This window comes from Glycine soja, chromosome 1 (assembly GCF_004193775.1).
Source record: "Glycine soja cultivar W05 chromosome 1, ASM419377v2, whole genome shotgun sequence".
Taxonomy (NCBI): Eukaryota; Viridiplantae; Streptophyta; class Magnoliopsida; order Fabales; family Fabaceae; genus Glycine; species Glycine soja.
In genome coordinates, this window is record NC_041002.1 from 51,501,143 (window position 1) to 51,523,501 (window position 22,359).

General features: G+C 29.3%; 3 protein-coding genes across 3 annotated transcripts; all 3 read right to left on the bottom strand.

Moving 5' to 3' along the window:
* Positions 1–7,682: 7,682 nt before the first annotated feature.
* On the bottom strand, positions 7,683–8,709 carry LOC114394697 (isoflavone reductase homolog PCBER-like). The gene is made up of 3 exons (XM_028356404.1): positions 8,683–8,709; positions 8,322–8,352; positions 7,683–8,208 (listed from the first exon to the last, which is right to left on the bottom strand). The coding sequence occupies exons 1-3, from the start codon at positions 8,707–8,709 to the stop codon at positions 7,985–7,987; spliced, it is 282 nt and encodes a 93-aa protein (XP_028212205.1). The 3' UTR covers positions 7,683–7,984.
* A 4,618-nt stretch (positions 8,710–13,327) lies between these two features.
* On the bottom strand, positions 13,328–15,593 carry LOC114420398 (isoflavone reductase-like). The gene is made up of 5 exons (XM_028386308.1): positions 14,922–15,593; positions 14,675–14,809; positions 14,169–14,406; positions 13,877–14,080; positions 13,328–13,743 (listed from the first exon to the last, which is right to left on the bottom strand). The coding sequence occupies exons 1-5, from the start codon at positions 15,135–15,137 to the stop codon at positions 13,580–13,582; spliced, it is 957 nt and encodes a 318-aa protein (XP_028242109.1). The 5' UTR covers positions 15,138–15,593; the 3' UTR covers positions 13,328–13,579.
* A 4,495-nt stretch (positions 15,594–20,088) lies between these two features.
* On the bottom strand, positions 20,089–21,939 carry LOC114420408 (isoflavone reductase-like). The gene is made up of 5 exons (XM_028386314.1): positions 21,618–21,939; positions 21,394–21,528; positions 20,885–21,122; positions 20,588–20,791; positions 20,089–20,488 (listed from the first exon to the last, which is right to left on the bottom strand). The coding sequence occupies exons 1-5, from the start codon at positions 21,831–21,833 to the stop codon at positions 20,325–20,327; spliced, it is 957 nt and encodes a 318-aa protein (XP_028242115.1). The 5' UTR covers positions 21,834–21,939; the 3' UTR covers positions 20,089–20,324.
* Positions 21,940–22,359: the final 420 nt, after the last annotated feature.

A 22,359-nucleotide genomic window follows, 5' to 3' on the forward strand; every position in this document is an offset into this window, starting at 1 on the left:
TCTATCACATTTATAATTTTAGGAAAAATTTAATAGGCAAATTTTTACTTTTGGTCCCCATTTTATCTCTAATTTTTGGATTTGGTCCCCCTATAATTTAATTCACAAATTTGGTCCCCCAATTTTATAAATCCCTGCAAAATTGGTCCTAGAAGCCCAATTTGGACGTTGACCGTTAACCTCAAACGTTGACTGTCACGTGTCAATGACACATGTCAATGTCACGTGTCAACGTCTACGTGGTTCCCTGTAAAGACTTCATTTTTTGTAGGTAAAATTGTACTTTTAGTCCTCTAGTTTTACTCCAATTTCGATTTTGGTCCCCTTATAATTTAATTCGCACATTTGGTCCCCCAGTTTTATAAATCCTTTTATAAATTCAGTCAAATTTCACTACTGGAGAAGTTGTATTTCAAACAAAAATATCATTGTCATACATAGGCCACTTAAACAATTGTATACACATAATACCGCATGGGGGAGCAAAAAAAGAAAAAAAAAAAGGGATTATTACAGAACCTGTTAAAGTAAGAGATCTGAAAATTTCAAACCCAGGTTGAGATTCATGCATCACTTTCCCAAGTTGAACAACCCCGGAAGTGGGAGAGAGACAAAGAGTGATTTTTCTCTGGATTCCAAGTGAGTGAAAAACTTGCAATGAAAAAAAAGTTCGAGATTTATCAAGACTTACTATGTCTCTAGCACCAGTGGCTAAACCATTCAAAAGATCAATTTTGCAGGAACAATTTATAAAGGGATTTATAAAAATGGGAGACTAAATGTGTGAATTAAACTATAGAAGGACCAAAATCGAAATTGGAGTAAAACTGGAGGACCAAAGTGCAATTTTACCTACAACAAATGAAACTTTTACAGGGAACCGCTCAGACGTTGACACGTGACATTGAGGTTAACGGTCAATGTCTAAATCGGGTTTTCATGACCAATTTTACAGGGATTTATAAAACTGGGGGGCCAAATTTATGAATTAAATTATAGGGGGACCAAATCCCTAATTGAAGATAAAGTGGGAGACCAATTTTGCAATTTTGCCATTTTAATAAGTACTTCTTTGTTAGTCCAATAAGGGTACAAGGTTGTTTTTGAGTCCAATAGAGTTGTTATTACTAGACATGTTGTTTTTATTGATAAAGGCTTCATTTGTGATGGTCTGTTTAAGTTAAGTCTGCCTCTTTCTATTAATAAAATATCTAGCATTTCTTCTTTTGTTGCAAATGTTGAATGTTTTGATATATGGCATGTTAGACTTGGACATGTGAATTTGAATTCTATCAAAAGAATGATATCTCTTAATCTTATTCCTAAAACTTCATGTATTCAAGCAAAATAACCTAGAAAGGATTTTACTACATATATTAAAAGAGAAATTAACTTGCTTGAATTGGTTCATAGTGATGTGTGTGATAGTAATGATGTGTTAACACGTGGTGGTAAGATATACTTTATTGCTTTCATTGATGATTTCTTCAAATATTGCTATGTGTATTTAGTTAATCACAAAAGTGAGTTATTTGATAAGTTCAAAGTATATAGAACAGAAGTAAAAAATAAATTAAAAAGAAAAATTAAAATTCTACGCTCTGGTAAAGGTGGAGAATACACATCTTTAGATATAAGTAATTTTTGCAAAATGCATGGTATTATTCATGAAGTGACACCTCCGTATGCTCCTCAATCTAATGGTATTGTGGAAAGAAAGAATCGTACATTGCTTGATATGGTGAATGCTATGCTTATAAGTTCTAGTTTGCCAAAAAATATGTGGGGTGAAACTTTATATTCTGCATGTCATATTCTTAATAGGATACCTTACAAATTTTTTTAAAAAACCTCTTATGAGCTATGGAAAAAAAGAGAACCAAATCTGAAATATCTTAAAGTATGGGGATGTCTTGCAAAGGTTAACATCCTTGTTAATAAGAAAAAGAAAATTGGACGGAAAATTGTTGATTGTGTTTTTATTGGATATTCTTTACATAGTACTACTTGTAGATTCTTGGTTGTTAATTCAAAAGTGTCCGAAATTTCTAATGATACTATTATGGAATCTAGAGATGTCACTTTCTTTGAAAATGTTTTTTCTTTGAAAAATAATTTGTTTAAATCTATTTGTGATACTTCTTGTTCTAATTTATTATCTTGTAGTAATGTTAATAAGGACATTGTTTTTGAACCCACAAGGAGTAAAATATTTAAAAACGTTAAGGATTTGTTCTGAATTTTGCTTTTTTCTACTTGAAGATGATCCTAAAACTTATGGTGAGGCCACGAGGTCTATTGATGTACCTTTTTGGAGAGAAGCTATTACCGATGAAATGAGTTCTCTTAAAACTAATAAAACTTAGTTTCTTACTGATTTTCCCCTTAGTTGTAAAAGTATAGGTTGTAAGTGAGTTTTCTGAAAGAAATTAGGAACTCATGGATCTATAGAAAAATTTAAGGCAAGACTTGTTGTGATTGGTTGTAAATAAATAAAAGGTGTAGATTTCTTTGATACATATTCTCTTGTTTCTAAAGTTACTACTATTAGAGTTTCAATTGCACTTGCTTGTGTTCTTAATTTGGAAATTCGTTAAATGGATGTAAAAATTGCTTTTTTAAATGGTGAATTAGAAGAAGAAATTTATATGAGCCAACTTGAAGGCTTTGTAGAACTGGGTAAAGAAAAGAAAGTTTGCAAATTTTTTAAATCTTTATATAGTTTGAAACAAACTCCAAAGCAATGACACAAAAAGTTTGATCAAGTTGTTCTTTCATATGGTTTTCAAATCAATAATAGTAACAAATGTGTGTATGTGAAACAATTTGATGATAGTGGATGTGTCATTTTATGTTTGTATGTGAATGACATATTGATATTTGGTAGTAATATGCATTTCATAAATGATGTGAAGTCTTTCTTGTGACTTGTCTAATAATTTTGATATGAAGGACGTTAGTCCTGCAGATGTGATTTTGGGAATTAAGCTTATAAAGAAAGATGATGACATGGTTTTAACCCAATCACATTATGTTGAAAAGCTATTGAAGAAGTTTAATTATTTTGATGTGAAACTTGTTTCTACGCCTTATGACTTATCCATTAAGTTAAAGAAAAATTTGAGTAAAGGAATTTAATAACTGTTAAATATGAGTTATTTTTTATAATAAAAATATATTGAAAATATCTTTAAAAATATTTATTTAGCAGTTATTTTTTACTTAAATGTTAGGAATTGATATTTTCGTATTTATGGATTGCAGATATGAAAAGGAGAAATTAAAAGCGAAAAATATCCAGAAAATATAAAAAACATGAATAAGGAAGATTTTTGGCACCAGACCTACGTCCACTCCAACAACTATAAGGAGGGAGTCAAACCAAGAAGAAAAGACACCACCCTAAAGACTCGGAGACTCAAAGCTCTCTGATGATTACATCCTAAGCCTGAATGTCTCTAGTAGGGGAAATCTTTCTTTTACTGTCATTTTTCCATCCCTTCTCTTCCATCAGTTTCTAAATCCATTTTCAAGTGTAAGGTCTCTTATGGCTATGAGAGGCTAAACCCTTAGTTAAGGTTTAATAGGCCTAAAAAATCAAAAGATGTATTGTACACTTCATATTTATCAATGCAAACGGGTGTTTTCTTTCCTATTATCCTTTCTTATATTTTATCTATTGAGTCTTTGCAAAGACATTTGCGAGATAGATAGGTAAGATAGGTTTGTCATCGTGAGACATCAGGGACAAGTATCCTAACAGACGTGGGTAGAAAAAATTCGCAAAATTGATAGAGAAAAATCTAAAATAATACATCTTAGTCAAATAAGACAGGCTAGGTCTCGACATCACCACATTCTGCACTCATTTTTTTTATCATTATCTTTATCTTTTACATTAAATTTTATTATCTATTTTATCTTCTATTTTTTTCTTTATCATCTTTTAACTTAAATCTTTTATCTTCTCTATCTTTAATTTTTTTAAATCTCTTATCTTTTCTTTCATATCTGTACCTTATCTTTTATCTTTCTGCATCTTTAATTTTAAATTCCTTATCTATTGCTTGTAATTTGGGTTTGCACCAATCTAAGTACAAACAAAATCCTTGTGGATTCGACACTCGGACTTTCGAGTACTATACTACTTGTGACAAATTTGGTGCACTTGCCAATGAGTTAACAAAATTTCTTTTCATAAATATTCTTAAATTATTGGTTCTTTGTTGCATTTGACAAACTTCCCTAGGTTTGACATTACACATGCAATTGGTAGCTAGGAAGGTATACTGATAATCCTGATCATTCTCATTAGATTGCATTAGAAAAGGATTTTAGATACTTAAAAAGAACCATTAATTATGACATTCATTATACATGTTTTTCTATTGTTATTGAGGGATTTAGTGATGCAAATTGAATTTTTGATTCCGATGAAATAAAATTGACAAGTGGTTATGTCTTTATTTTAGTTGGTGGTGCAATATCATGGAAATCTTCTAAACAAACTATTATTTCACATTGTACCATGGAAGCATAAATTATTACTTTAAATACTGTCACTAGTGAGGTTGAGTTTCTTAAAATTTGTTATGTGATTTGCCATTATTGAATAAGCCTATACCCCTAATTTCAATGCATTGTGATGGTCAAGTTGTTATGTCTAAAGTTGCTAGAAAAAATTTTAATGAAAAAAGAAGACATTTAAGAGTGAGACATAAGTCTATCAGAAATTTGATTTCTCATAGTGTTATTTCTCTTGACTTTGTCAGGTCAGAAAACAATATTGCAGATTCACTTACAAAAAGGTTAATACATCAACAAGTCCTTGAGTCGTTGAGAGAAATGAGACTAAAGCTCATTATTTAGTTACAACAATGGACACCAGTCTTTATGTGATTGATGGTCCCATGAATGGAGTTCAATAGGTAACAACAAAATTGTTTGTTGACTAAAGTACAACAAAATAATTTTTACAAATTTGTTTTATTTCTCATTCCTATGATGAGGTGTATTATAAATTGTGACAATATTAAGGTTAAGGTATTTACATATGTGTATTTTTTGGTATAAAAAAATACCTCTTAATGAATCCGATAACAATTATTGTAGGGATGAGGTCACAAATCATTCTTTGAAAATTCACCTAGTGAGTGTGGTGGTGGGGCTGTCAATATGAGATATGGGCTAATCTTTAAGTGACACTCATGAAACAAGATCCATGCGCAAGGTTGTGTAACGCGCAACCATTGATTAGAACCTAAATGAACACCAATATTGTAGGGGTTGTGCATTAAAGTTCGATTAAAAAAGGTGTAGTTCAAGACAAGTATGTATGTACATTTTTCTTGGGTGGAAGTTCATAAACATTTGGTATAGGACTCAAACCCGGAAGATTCCTTATATTGAAATACAATATCAGATGCTATTTCTTTTATGTTTCTACACAAATTGTGTTTTTTTTAATGTTTTAAAATTTATAATTATGTGGGAGAATATTAGTAAATATTTTTTTATAATTTAAATTTTATAAAAATATATTACTTATATTAATTTTGTATTTATAAAATAAAACATTTGTTTTAGAATTTGTTACGTAAAATTAGAATTTCTATCTTTTAGGATAATGGATCAAGTTGGTTTATTACGTTTGTTATGTTTTTTTGTTTGTTCTAAGTGTGGTATTTTTACTTTGAATTTTTTGTGTCACTGCATAAGGGGGTCTATGCATATATATATATATTAGCCAATAGACACAAGTAGACAAGTAGAAAATTAATTTGCATTTTTTCTCTGAAATTCTTCTCTTACTTTTCTTATAAATTTTTGTTTGAGAGCAAGAGTATTAGTATTCATAAGGTTTTGGGATCCTTTCACGAGTTGTGAAAAGAAGCGCAATTAGATTTTCCTACTAGTGCAATGAGAGGATTTTCTCTAGATAACCTTTGAGCGCTTTAACTCAGACTATTTAAAATTTCTCCCTTAAAATTATTTTCTTTTATACTTATTGTATGTTATATTATATTATTAATATATGTCCTGTCATATTTTGAATTTATTTTATCATTTAGTTTAAGACTTTGCATCTTTTTTTTTTCTAACATATGTTAAATTGTCTTTTTTCTCTCTGGCTTTGTGGTGATTTTGTATATTACAATTTATATAGGAATTTCGAGTATCTTGTCAGATGCCAGCAATCTGTGACGAGATTACCCAACTTGGTTATCAACGTTGTTCTATCCTGGTCAAGCCTTCTAAAAATTAGCTTAGTAAAATTCACCAATAGATTATATTAGGTTAATTATGCTTTTATTTAACTTCATTATTTTGTTTCTATATTATAGACAATTATGCCTTTGACTTTGTTGCCTACCATGCATTGGTAAACGATGACATTTTCTCATTATTCATGGAGGGGGAGAAAGGGGACCAAGAATGTATTGGAAAGTGATGTGCAGCAATAGCGTGACAATATATATTTTTTTAAATTACTCTTATAATAAGTAATTTGATCCCTCCACTAAATACAATAACGTGATGTGATGATGATTTGACTGTTAAATTATAAAAAAAATAAAGATGAAGATCAAAGAGTTACTTTTGCAATTACTTATCTCTCTTCTTTAAAAAAATGTTAAATAATTGTAAAAATGACAAAGTGGTGTTTTCATCCTTGTATGTTTGATGTAGAGATATGGTGCATGAATGTGTCTTTTCACAAAGAATCTCAATACTCATTTTTCATAAAATATACTAGCATGATATCGGAAACACCAAAGTTGCATGAGAAATAATGTAATTTTAATGTAAATTCAGCTTCAAGGATACAGATAAGCAGTGTAAGTTATATTTATTATTTACTATACCACATCGTTATTTCGTTTAATACGGGCAAAAGAAAGTGCTTGAACATTTTGTTCTTTTTCGTAAAGCGACAAAGCGTAAACAAAATATCATTATATAGACTGTTTATCCTTCCTCAGGTTTGCACTTAATATAAACGACGAATCTTCACTATCAAAAAGCAAAATATGAACGAAGCCAAAGAAGTTGAGTGATAAGCAATTTGTTATACAGGTTACAACTTCAATATTTAGAACAATTTTTTAACAACGTGTAGCCTAGCAAAAAGCAGCACAGACTACAGACTTTGTGCATGGTTGGGTATCCGTTGCAAATGGACGTTAGTGGAAAAATCAAGTTTGCAAAAGCATCATCACCCTTCCTTTTGCATTCAGTTTGCGGTAGAGTATTGAATTTGGTCTCAAAATTCGTGTACAGAAAATTAGACCGGAAACCAAACACGCTCTGTATATTACAGTAAGGAGGTTAGAACTTAGGAGGGATTATTTTGAGGAAAACAGATGGCCAACTGGCTAATACACAAGAGGCCAGAGGTTGTTGTTTTATAAATTTATTGACTTGGGTGGAGGTGTGGAGCAGTTTCTAAATTTCTGTTAACACATTCCTCAGATTTCAGACAAACCGATCCAAATAGTTGTCTATTGTGGTGTATTTCACCTCAGGATAAAGTTCAGAATTTGTATCGGTTTTTAGGGAAAGGAGACTCTACAAAAGGAACCATCATACATAAAATTAGAGATACTTAATTTCACTAATATGATGTATCAAAATACTCATGTCCTAAGAGGAGTTGAACTAAGAATGTTTCAATTTTTGTAGAGATATATCCTTACTGTAATGATAAGGATTACCAAGAGAAGCGAACATCACGTATATTAAGTATATGAGTCACATTTCTTATATATCTTTCTGTTGAGCCTTCTCCTAATCAATATAGGACTAATTGCTCACACTTGATTTTCCAACATGATTGCTGTTGATCCGTGAATTGAACTCTTTCTCTGTTGTTAAGACTCTAGACTTGACAAACAAGACCATCCACCTCTCTATCTATAAATCATTGATGTGTTGATGGATACTAAAGATTCGCATAGGTTAAATTTGTGACAGTAATTAAGTATCAAAGGAGTTCATATTGACCCTGGATGCTCTTGATAATTTGATCCTCAGGAACATAAGTTTTCTCTAGTGCCTTCTGAATCTTGCTCTCCCACAAGGAGATGAGCTCGTTGAAGGTCAAAACATTGGCAGGGGGTTTCAGGTACAGAATTTTGTTCAAGGTTCTTGGGTCATCCACTGCTTTGATGGTATTTGTCCCAATGTATTCCTCGGTGACATAAACTCCTGAAAAAAGGCTTTCAAGAACACAACTTGAGGCAATTGAACTTCATGTCTATTATCTTATACTTGAAAAAAAACGGTAATAGATTAATTTGGCACATAACATTATTTGTTACCTTTGATGTTTCCATCTCCCAGAATGATTGCCTTAATGTGGAGATTACAACATCAACTTCATGTCTATTATCTTATGTCACTTGGTCATCTATCTGATGTTCACTTAATGTGGAGATTACAACATCAACTTGCTTGATTGCCTTAACCAAACTCTAATAATCAGTTAGATCACCCTACAGAATCAGAGGGAGAGGTTAGAACAGTTAGTTTGAACTTTATTCAGTACGAATTAAACTAATTGACTTTTTTTTTTGTTGAAAGATACAAACATAGAGTATAGTAATTCCTGAACTTTTGAAGCTCTCAATAAAGTTTGATTTTGAAGGATGAGCAATGGTGCTTTCCCTGACCAAGGCAAACGTGGGGTGTCCTGCTTTTCTCTGCCATGGAATGGAACCAAACTTCAAAATTAGAGCAGCAATAAATTCGTGATTGTGTGATCTGTAGGCTACAAACCAGATATATTTTTAAAATATGTCATGAATGAAATTATATTATCATAAAATATATTTATGTTCATTTTATTTTATAAGTAAAATGATGAGAATATGAATTGATATCTTAAAGTGCTATGTGCCCCACCTCAAAACAAGTAGTGATTTTGTTTTGAGTCCTTTGAGTAGTTAAACAACTATTTCATGCGGCTAAATTTTAGTTAAATGGATTCTAATCTCTTATTTCCTAACCCAAATTGTGTGGCCCAGATCCAGACAATGGCAAAATTACTTTTATTTAAATATATTTTATTCCTTATAATTTAGTATTTTTTTATCTTTATAAAATTATTTTTTATTTTTAGTTTTGTTTTATTTTTTATCTTTAAAGTACTTTAAATAGTATCTTAAATAATGAAAAAAACATGTTAAAGTGTTATAAGGATAAAAAATTGACTAACATAATTTGCAATGAATAAAAATTAAAAAAAAATATTTTACTAGAATAAAAAATAAAAAAAAACACTAAATTATAAAAAATATATTTAAGTGTTTTTTTCCTTTCTTCTACTCACTCCCAAGTGACCAAAGCCAATCCATTATTGTTATTACCTCTGAATATCATTATGATCGTTATCCTGCTGTTAATGTTATCTCCCACATATTGCCACCATTACCCATCATAAGTTGTAATTATCCTCACCATCATCAATCACTGTAATCATTTTTTACTCTTTCTTAATATTATTATCACTACCAATCTACCATCACCAATTGTTTGCCATCAGCTAACGCCACCACCTTACACAGATGGTTTGAATTTTTTATCTATTTAAACCACCTTTAACTATCTAGAGCTCTTGCAGGAAAAAAAAAAAACTGTCTAGAGCTCTCATAATGACTGATAAAAAAAGAGTTCACAAAATGAAATTAAAATTCCATATAAGATTTCAATTCTATAGCTTATTATTTTTATGCAATTCAAACATAGAATTATGATTCTTACCAATTTCAATTCTAAGAAAATATGAATTTATTTTTTTAATTCTAAACTAGATTGTCAATTCTACGCCAGTCCAAACCCTTACGTTTTCTCAACAAGCATGTTTTGACATTTGACACCATAACATTGCGGTAAGCCTTCTATACAAATTAGGAATGTTTGAGTGTAGTGAATGTTTGAAATAAAATTGGGACCTTAGAGAGTTCAAAAACAATTTTACTTTCAAAGCAACGATTTTTTTTCTCATTTTATGCATTAGAACACGTAATTTTGTATTAGAATTTGTAAATATACTTTTTTTTGTAATTTTAAACCAAACATACTATTAATCTTAGGGATGATTTGGTAGTGTGAAATAAAAAAAAATGAAAAATAAATATTTAAATCAAAGTAACATGATAGAGATATAAGACTCGCCATTGTTTTGAAAATTTCTCTTCAAATAATTGATAGGGATAGTACTGCAGGAAGAAAAAAAAAAAACGTGCTATTTAGATAAGTTGTTAGAAAAGAATAATATTGGTAGGGATAGTACTTCTCTTGTTGTTAGTGTTGTCGGGATGTTCTTAGCTATATATATGTACGAAGGTGCATTGGAGGCATGATGAATGAAAATAACAAAGTTTCCTTCCAAAAAAAAAAAAAGCAAAATCACAAAATATCCTAATAATATTATTCTTTTCTAACAACCTATCTAAATAGCAAGTTTTGCTTCCTACAGTACTATCCCTATCAATAATAGTGTCTTCTCTTCGATCAAACCACCCCCTTATTGCCTCAATTGACTTTTCATTTATCAATTATGCAATTATATAAAGAATTTTTGTTGTTGCATTTTGTCAGTTTGTATTCATTGATATCTATAGTTATTAATAGGCATGCTTAATTATGAGTACTTTTTTTTAATGATATCTCTACTTGTCTTATTGAATCTAAATTGGTTGTTTGTAACACGTCAACCTAATGTTAAATAAATCTATTTTGTAGATGAAAATTGCATGTATATTTTGATTATTTTCTAAGCTTAAATAATTTATTTTCTATAAAATAGGATTTTTTTTTAAAAAAAATTTAGTCCTTTAAAGCTTTTATTTATTTATTTTAGTTCTTTAAGGATTTTTATTTTATTGTTGTTAAATAGAAACTGACAAGATAATCATATATACATTTTTTAAATTGTATTTTTAAATCCTCATTTATTCAAAAATGAAATTAAACTAATTGATGGGAATTAAGCATTAAAGTTTCTATGAATATAGTCTTTGTTTAAATAAAATGAAACTAGTATATACTTTAATTTATTTAACGGTGAAAATGCAGATAACAAAGTAACATAATATTATTTAAAGACTATATCAATGAAGATTAGTCTAATATCAAATTAATAATATAAAATCTTTTTTTGAATGTATATGGTAGTTGAATTCTATTTTTTTTATCAGGATAGTTGAGTTCTATATAAAATACGACTTTTATATTAAGGTCTCTAAATAGATCTATAAACCTATTGCTAAATAAACTAGTAACAACAACAATGACATTATTATCATTATATTATTTACATTTATTTAAGTAAAATTATATTCAATCTCCCTTTAAAATTATTGATGCAGTTAGTCCTCTAATTATATTCAATCTCCATAAATATGATCAGTAAGTCTCGATTTAGACATTGATTGTTATAAAAGAATATTCACTGTAACGTAATTTTAGTTGAACTCACGTGTCACGTTTTGATTGGATGTTGACTTTATCGACGATAAAAATGTATTATTGTTATCAACGTCTAATTAGAACATGACACGTGTAGTTAATATTCCTTTGTAACAATCAATGTTTAAATCTGGACTTGGAGATCATATTTACTGGATTGAACATAATTGGAGAACTAAATGCATCAATAATTTTAAAGAGATACCAAAATTAAAATTGGAGACAATTAGGGGAACCAAAAATATAATTTTACCTTTATTTAAATAAGTTAATTACTTTGGAATCATGATAACATTGATGTGGAGTGTTAATTGATTTTATTAATGATTAGTTTTTGTCCAAAAAGAAAAATGTATGAACACCTTTTATGAGGTCTTATTTCTCAATCATAATTTTTTATTTACACAACTAAAATATGAGATTTTGTTTAAGAAGATTGAACTTAATTTCACTCATTCATATTGATTAAATAAGTTGATATTTTAAATCTAAAAGATTTTTTAATAACTTAAAACTTAACCCTTTTAGTTAAATGAACTTTTAAATATATCTTAAATTAATTTATTTAGTAACTAACTTGAACTTAAATCTAATGACAACTAAGTCATAGAATATAATCTTTATTATTAGTCTAACTTGTTTCATTATTAATAGAAGATTGTTCATAATCAGTAATCACAAAGTCAATTTGTGATATTCAGTTTAAGATTTTTTTAATGAAACTAGATGACCGAGATTATGTATCTTTTGAAAATTGGAGTCTTTGAGAAAAATAAAACAAATAGATGGAGATTGAAATAATTTGTTCTATTGTTCAAGGATCTTGAATAATGGATTAGGATATAATAAAAAATTCAACGTAATTCAACTTGCATGATGTCACATGAAATTATCTTCCTTTTACAAACTCCGTTGAATTTGGCGACCAATAATGTGTTTCTATATCATGTGGTGCTTGTGTATGATACAAATACAAATTATACAATAAGTAATTTAGGAATGACAAAAATAGTTGAAGTCCAAAAGAATGGAAAAATAATTTTAATTTGTAAATAAATAAAAAAAGACAATTTTAACATGTTATAATTATACTCGCATGCAACAAATTTCAGTGCACTAACTTACGATATTTTTATTTCCTATTTTTTTTACAGAAACTTACAATATTTTTATAAACACTACAAATATTATTTTAAACATTCAACTACTTGAATCAACAATCACGAGATTGTTTTATATTAAATTTGAATTTCAACTATGTAATTACGGTGAATATTATGAGAAAAAGTTTTGACAGTTTGATCTTTGAAAAATAATACTAAATATATTAATTATTGTGTTTATTCATTTTTTCATAGTTTAGGAGAGTATTGTGTTTCTGGCCTTAAATATATGGTGTCTGCCAATGAACTTTGAACCTATATATTGATAAAAAATAAAGCAAGAATGATAAAACTTAAAGATAATATATTTTATTTCATTAAAACATAAAACCAAATAAAATATAATTAAACAAAACTATTCCATAAGGTCTGATTTTATTACAGTCCCTCAACAGATGATACAGTAAAAAAATGTTATATTTTTTAAGAACATGTTTTATGAATATTGAAATGAAATAATAAAAAATATTTTCTTATTTTGATTAATATTTTTAAAAATACATATAAGAAATAAAATATATAAGAGAACTCTACGTCGTTACGAAGAAAACAAGCAATGACAGATGTAACCAAGACGGTATGACCAATACTTTTTTTTATTCATAATAAGTCAATACTGGTGTGCGCTTTAAATAATATTGTAAGAGAACGCTACGTCGTTACGAAGAAAATTAAACAAGCAATGGCAGAGATGTAACAATATTAAAACAGATTATATTATTATTTTTCAGGTAGAACATTACATAAATGATAAATGTGGATACTTTCTTGAGAACAGGACAAACACAAGCAACCACTACGAAACAGACAATGGTAGTGCAGCAAAAAAGCCTGCATAGGCCTTTTCTGAAAGAAAAACAGAAGGAAGAACTGCATTTGTTTTATTAAGCATTTTGCAGAGTGATAAAATCATATAAGTGCTTTGGTTCCTAAGATTTCGGAAATCAGACAAACTGATCCAAATATTCAGAAACAGTGCTGTATTCCACGTGAGGATAAGCCTCAGAAGCCTCAAGGTCTTTGGCAGGGTCAATCTCATACACTGCATCTCCCTTTATCTGCTGTGAGTGGTATAGTGCCAGAAGATAATTATTTGGGAAAGAAGTCTCTGCAGTAAACCAAAAACATTATAAATCAAGACATGGTTTATGGTTAGTTTCACAAAATTGATGTAACATGTACTTAAAACCATATCCTATAAAAATGAATTTTTTAAGTATAAAAAGAGTGTTGTTACTGACCCTTAATTTGCTTAAGAACTTCTTCTTCTGAAACATAAATTTTCTCAAGAGTTTTCCCAATTTTTTTCTCCCACAAAGAGATGATATCATTTAAGGACAAATAATTGTTTGGGAGTCTTATGTGCACGGCTTTGTTCAAGGCTCTAGGGTCATTTGCTGCTTCGATGGTAAAAGTTCCCACATCAGCCTCAGTAATATACGCTCCTGAAACAAGAAAATCAAATATACACCTTGTCCCAATTGAATTGAACTGTGTCACTGTTATTTATATTTATCACTTGGGATTAATTACCTTTCACATTTCCATCTCCTTGTATGAACACCTTGTCCCTAGGAGGAACAGTGATGTCAATCTGTGCCAGGTTACGTAAGAAATAACCAGTAAAGGCATGACAACATAGGTAAGTGTAAGGAATTCCTTCAGCTTCAATTACTCTTCGAATTTTCGCTTTTTCCTCGAAAACTTCTCTTACAGGCTCAGCCGCATCGTGACGGTCCACATCCAGCCCAAATTCAGATGGGAAAAATCTCTGTTGACACAAGAAATTAAGAATCAGCGCTTAACACTGACCATAGTTTAAAATTTTAATGTAATATAAAGTTATAGTGTTTGGAAACAAGCTAGAAACCGCTAAACGTGGATCTCCAACGCAACTAATAGTTTCTTTTGCATCACTTTTGATGTGATTTTGCTCTAAACATGGATCTTGGATGTGGAACCAAACACACATTTAGTGTACCATAATTTTACACCCAACGGCGAAATGGTTATACAATAAAAGGGAGCAAAGTGCGCACCTTGACGTTTCCAGCTTCTTTTATTGCTGCAACGATCTTGACTTGGTCTTCTATTAGTAGTCTACCAAATGAGCAGATTACTACATCAACTTGCTTGATTGCATTAACCAGACTTTCATGATCGTTCATATCTCCCTGCACATTCCATTAAACAGATATATTAAGTTCTCAAATACCTAATGATGTTAGCAGACTTGAGGTCGAAACAGTTTCAAATAGAAGTTGCTAATCAAATGAAAGCACCAACCTGGATTAGAGTAACTCCAGAATTTTGGAAGCTCTGAATGAGCTCTTCCCTGGTTTCAGGATTAGCAGCAGTGACAAGCCTTGGCTTGTTAACAGAGGCAGGGGTGTCCCTAACCAATATAAAAGTGGGATTCCCTGCCTTTACACTTGCCCAAACTATGTGTCTTCCAATGGCTCCTGTGGGTCCCAAAACCAGGATTCTATCTTTCGGAGCCATGGAAGATACTAGTCTAAACAAGCACTGTGTTTTCAAGCTATGTACGTAACTAAACTAGCAATGGTTTGTGGTGCAGAGCAATGCTTTGGTTAGTATTTATAAGGCACTAACTATGATCTCTATGAAATTTTTTTCCGCGTCAATTAAACAAATATCCATTTCGTTTCCGTCCAATAACAAACTCCATCAAAAACTTGTAATAACACCTGAGAAGTATCAATAAAAATAGAACACAACATAGAAATTAAGAAAAAATAGATAAGAGAACCAATTTGATTAACATAAAAAACTCCTTAATACAAGGATAAAAATCATAAGTTGTCGAGACCAAATAAATAATTTTAATGGAGAAAAATATAAGAGAGTCTCTAACAATTGCATTGAAACTTGTTAGATGAAATCCCAAAATGTAGAACAGAGAATGTGAAATACTTATTTCTCTCTAGGTGTAATCGATTGAAAAGTGAAAAAAATTTTAAAAGTCACTTTGAAAAGTCACATCCCTTGATAAGTTTTTGAAAAGATACCGAGGGCCTATAAATATTGTTGTCTTATCCTCTTAAAAACAAATTATTGGTCAAACACTTGTAAATCAATTAAGGATTCTTCTAAGAACTTCATCTTGTATATTTTTCTCTAAAAGAGATAAAAGATATGTACTTTCTTTAAAGACTTATTGAGATCAAGATATTGTTTGTCTCTTGAATTATGAGTTTCTTGAATACAATGAAAGAAATTTCTTGGGTGTTCAGAAGTTGTAAATTTTTTTTTATAAAATTAGTGAAAATCTCAAATGAGTTGCTTGAGAACTGGAAATAGACACATGATAAACTGAGTTTGCATCTCTCTCTTCCCTATCTTGATTATTTTATCTTGCATGTTTTATTTAAAAGTATTCTGTTAATATAACTTTCATCTTCATCTTCAATATTCTTAACATATAGATTTAAAAGGAAATTTAGAAGTCAATTAAACGAGAAATTTGTTAACTTAATTCACTTTTTTAAGTTATTGAAGTCATTTGTACAATGTGGGTCTCTCTATCTAATCTGATTCTTCTAGACCAAAATAAACCTTCTTATTTAAGTCTTACTCAACATAGGAAGCCCAAAAAACCCAAAACACTCTCAATTTGGAAACAACCTTTTATTGGATAGGTCCTGCTGATGTAGAAAACATGTATACTTACAACTACGACTACCAGGATATTTTCATAACTGTTTAATAATCAATATATAAAGTGATTATTATCATCAAACCATAATTAGTTATAAAAAGCTGAATATTTAACCCATTGTATAAGTGGATATATATTCATAACCAGTTATAAATATATAACCGGTTTTAATAATATTTTTATATTTTTTATATTTTATAATTAATTTTATACATTAATAATTGTTTTATATTTAATTAAAATCAATTTTGAAAGTCAATTTTTTTAGAGGCCTAAATCAATTGTTATTTTGAAATATATAACTAATTTAGTCGTAATTAAAGTTTTTTCTTAACCACAATGATTTGATTATAATAACTATAGGAGTTTTTATAAGATGAATTGAATTAAATTATGTTAAATTCATGATCAAATCTAACAAAATTTAAACGGATTGAGTTGAATTTACTATTTAATTTTTTTTTATAAATTTTAATCCTAATAAAATTATTTACAAATAAATTAATTTGAATTGGATTAGAAAGTCAAAAATTTAAATTTATTTATTAATTATCACAACACCCGTACCATATTATAGGATGGGAGTATACAACCTCTACAACAACGATCTAATAATGTGTTGTCCCCACCAATTATTGACCTGATTAATAATACTAATATATTTTTAATTATATATATATATATATAATAATAATAATAATAATAATAATAATAATAATAATAATAATAATAATAACTTAAACCGTGGAAAAAACCTTCATTGATTATTGTGTATGAGATATGAGTTTGATTAGTTAATCCTTTGTTGATTTTTTTATTTTGTTAAAACAGTGGAAAAAACTAAAATAAACTTTACTGAAAGACACAAAACACATATCACACCTTTGTTGACTATAGTAGAGAGTTACTGATTTTTAATCAAGAATAATTGCATTCTCATATTTCTCTCTCTCTCTTTACCGTAAAAGAATCAAAATATGTTCGAATTATGTTATTTTTAAATATTATAACATAATTGATAGAAAACATTACCAGTACGACAGTATTATTCAAATGCGGTTAGTATTTTATATTCAAATTTGAATAAATGAAAATATTTTTCTATGATAAATAAAATCTTAGAATTTATAATTAAAAGCTACTAATTTATGTATTTTAGTTATTTTTAATTTTCCATCTTATCCCTAACAACTTTTTTTTGGTGAATACCTCATCCCTAACAACTAATGATTTAAATACAAAATTTACCACTGTAAATAATTATGTCACTTAGTTTTTTTTTTCTGAGTTAATTATTTCACTTAGTTTTTGCAATTTTATTATAAAAACAATTCTTTAAAATCATTGAAATGAAATGAATTATTTTAAAACCATTTTTATCTTAATATATTCAAATATAAAACTAAATTAATTTCTCTTAATATGTTTTTTTTAATTTTTCTCTTATTTAAATTGATTATTTTTAAAAAGTTTAAATATGTGTTGTAAATGGGTTGAATAGAGTCACAGGCATACACACCGTACTGTTTGACTGGTCAACATAAACGACTCTTGTAACAATTTTATATTAAATCGTATGTAATTTGTCAACTGAACATGTCATCGTTACAAATCATAAACCAACCACAGCGTCATTATATTTAGGTTTGTTTCTGAATAAATTTTGATAAAATTGAATTTTAATTTTTTTTTACAGAATTTAATTTTAAAAGTTAAATACACACCTTTCATTTTCTATATAAATTTCAGTATATACATATATAGTTAAATTTAGTTAAGAACATCTTCTATACACAACACATATTAAAAGCTTTTTTTATGAGACATACATGTATCATTTTTAAGCAACTTGCTTAATATGTTACTATTAATGAAGTGACAGAGGAGCATAAAATATTGGGTATTGTTAATTAATATATTTAGAATATTGATTAAGAAATTAAAAGAAAAAATATTTATTATAAAAATTATAGGAGAATTTTTAAAAATTATGTTTATTTTCTAATAAAAATATTTTTATTTTAATTTCTTTAATTAATATATTTAAGACATTAGTTAGTATTTATTTAAAAATTATTTCGTATGAATAATATGACTATAAAAAAATTATAGGATCATTGTGAACCGAAGACTTTTTCAACATTCTCCAAAACCAAACGGGCCGTTAACCATCAGTAACTTATCAATGTGATAGTCATTTCATGAACATAACTACAACTACAAGCTCAAAAGTTGATTTTCCAAAAACTTCTAATGGCAAGGCATGAATGAACCAGATAATGAAAACAAAAGGGGGAAAAACTACTTCAAATTTAACACTTACAGATGCTAATTGTGGGTGAAGATCTACATTATAAGGAGATTTAAGTACTCACTGAGCTTCTAACCACCGTTATGGGCTTGCATCGTTACTATAGAGATTAAGTGACATATCCATGCCTAAATTTCCGCATCCAACAAGTACTTGTACAGCCACCAGCCACCAGCCACCAGCCACCAACACCTAGACCTTTGGCTTCCTGAAATCGACTTACTAATTTCTGTCTTTCATTTTAAGGAAAACCCTAAACCCATATCCACTAAAATCTCTCACGTGGACAACACATTAGTGTAGTAATTATTGTTTGGGTCTTATTATGATATATTATCTTTTTTATGCCTTACAATTTTAATATTTTTTTCTTCGATAATATAACTCTAAGAAAATGGTCAAACCTCCTATCTTCATATTTCATAAATATTTATTCTTCTTTTGCTTATTATCTGGCCTCTCTGATTTCCAATGATTCATCTATATTCCATCTACTCAATTATAAAAGTAATTTAAACAAGATTAAATTAACCCACATGTCTTTGAATTATTTGATAATTTTTAATTAGGTTATTGAACTATGTTTTTTAATTGGGTCCTTGAGCTTGTATTTGTTTCTAATTAGATTCCTAAATTTGCTTTTATTTTTTAATTTAATAACAATAATGATACATACTTTTATTTTCTTTATTATTTATTTTTCATATATATGCCCTATTATATTATTATTTTTCCCTCCTCTCTTATATTATCATCTCTTATAACATGTGAAAAAAGAAGAAAATAAAAAAAGAAATAAGATGAATTACGTGTAGATTTTTTTATCCGTAAATTATACATGAGTTTCACACTTTTTATACTCAACTTTAATTAAAATATTTTTTTCTTTATTTCCATCCTCAAAACCAAACCGAATAGTGTATACCTAACTTTTGGAGTACACCAAACATTATGCTTATTAAGAAGGACTCGAACATGTCAATAACGTCGTCCTATATATCTTTTAAAAGACCATGCTACGTTTTCTTTGACTTATTCTACCATTCTACCTGTTGACTATCATTTCATACTTTTCATAATAAAAAACCACACATATAAATTTTAAAATTGATGCCAGATAAAAAAATAGTAAGATATTTTAATTTGTTAAAAAATGAAAATACAATTAAACAAAACAATTACGTTATTACCAACAAAAAAATTGATGTAGGAGTACTTTAAATATTTTTGTTATAGTGTTTTAGTTTCAACCAAATTATAATTTTACTTTAATAGGGAATATAACTCTAAAAATACTTAAAATAATGTAGCATTTTTTTATTCCGTTAAGTCATTTTATATATTCGACAATTTGTAGAGTAGAATACATTGTAGAGTATCCCTCTTTGACGAAACTCCGGCACCCACGTGTGAGTGCAGTGTGCTTGAAATATTTTTCAAAGTGAATCCCTCGCCATCAAGCAGAAAATGAACAGTGACATGTATTCAAGGATAATGTAAAAATTTGTAAACAGTGCTTCCGACTGCAGATTAGAGTATTATTACTCATTCTTCTAGGTGAAAAGAAGATTACATTAATGTGGATGGTTTCCGAAGGGTAGGACAAAAGCAAGCAATTTTGCAAAAAGTAAAAAAGGCAAGGGTTTTATTGGGCACTTTCCAGATCAACAAAAATTGCATTGCACCAGTTCCTCAGAAATCAGACAAACTGATTCAAATATTCATCGACGGTGGTGTATTCCACGTTAGGATAAGCTTCAGAAGCCTCAAGGTCTTTTGCAGGGTCAATCTCATACACTGCATCTCCCTTTATCTGCTGTGAGTGGTACAATGCCAGCAGGTAATTATTTGGGAAAGAAGCCTCTGCAGTAAACCAAAAAACCATCATAAATCAAGACATGGTTTATGGTTAGTTTCACAAAATTGATGTAACATGTACTTAAACATGAATTTGTTACTTACCCTTAATGTCGTTAAGAACTTTTTCCTCTGAAACATAAGTTTTCTCAAGAGTCTTCCCAATTTTTTTCTCCCACAAGGAGATGATCTCATTTATGGTCAAATAATTCTTAGGGAGTCTTATGTGCACGGTTTTGTTCAAGGCATTAGGGTCATTCGCTGCTTCGATGGTCAAAGTTCCCACATCAGCCTCAGTCACAAACGCTCCTGAAACAAGTAAACAACATTTACACCTTGAAGAAACTGTCTCTGTTATTCACTACTTGTGTCTTAAATAAATTCAACATATATGAGTATTACCTTTCACATTTCCATCTCCTAGAATGAACACCTTGTCCCTGGGAGGAACAGTGATGTCAATCTGTGCCAGGTTACGTAAGAAATAACCAGTAAAGGCATGGCAGCATAGGTAAGTGTAAGGAATTCCTTCAGCTTCAATTATTCTTCGAATTCTTGCTTTTTCCACGAAAACTTCTCTAACTGGGTCAACTGAATCGTGACGGTCTACATCCAACCCAAATTCAGATGGAAAAAATCTCTGTTGACACAAGGAATTAAGAATTAGCATTTTGTAATTATTAGTTTAGAAAAATTTATAACAGCATTAAACAATTGGATAAGTTTTTGAAAAAATAACCTGCGTACTAATAGTGCCATCATTGATTTTTATAATAATTAATTTAAAAGTGATGTTAACGATCATTATTTTTGTTACATGAGCAAATAAAACTAATCTACTAGTACTGCATTAATTTATTTGGCAATTTGAACACATGAAAATTTAAAATTATTCAGTAAAAAGGACCAACCTTGACGTTTCCAGCTTCTTTAATTGCTGCAATGATCTTCAACTGGTCTTCAATTAGTAGTCTACCAAATGCGCAGATTACGACATCAACTTGCTTGATTGCATTCACCAAACTTTCATGATCATTCATATCTCCCTGAATATTCCATCAAAACAGATATCTATCAAATCAATTACTCCTACTAGTTCTAAATAAGAATTTGCCATTCAAATGAAAGCACCAACCTGAATCAGCTTAACTCCAGAATTTTTGAAGCTTTCAATGAGCTCTTCCTTGGTTTCAGGATTAGCAGCTTTGACCAGATTGACCCTGTTGTTAGAGCCAGGGGTGTTCCTCACCAACACAAATGTGGGATTCCCTGCCTTCACACTTGCCCAGACTATGTGTCTTCCAATGGCTCCAGTGGGTCCCAAAATCAGGATTCTATCTTTCCCAGCCATGGAATTGGAAGAAATTAAAACTAGTCCAAAAAAACAGTGGTTTTTGTTTTTGATAGGTAATCAAAGTAGCTATGGCTTAGTGATGATGTATAGCAATACATCAATTGGTATTTATAGGGCCATCAACTTTGATCTATATGTCAAAATTTTCCCTTCATTTCTCTCCAAGTTTAACGCACCAAACAAACAAGTATCAATTTCCTGATCAGCGGCCGGCGGCTCCATGAGTTCCGTAGTCCAAACCAACCAATAATTTGATATAATTTTTAATTAAAAATAATACAAATATATAATAATTTTATGTTTCATTATTCATATTGTAACGAAATGATTTTAATATTCATCTTTTTATTTTTATATTTTAATATAACATGTTTTTGAATTTTAAATTATTTTTTTTGACAATAAATAATTGGATGGCTTCGTAAAAATATTGTTTTGGGAACCAGTGAAAAAGACCATACATGGTCTTAGTAAAGAAAGGGACGGGCGTGTTTGTTTCTTGAGTAGCACAAAATTAAAAATT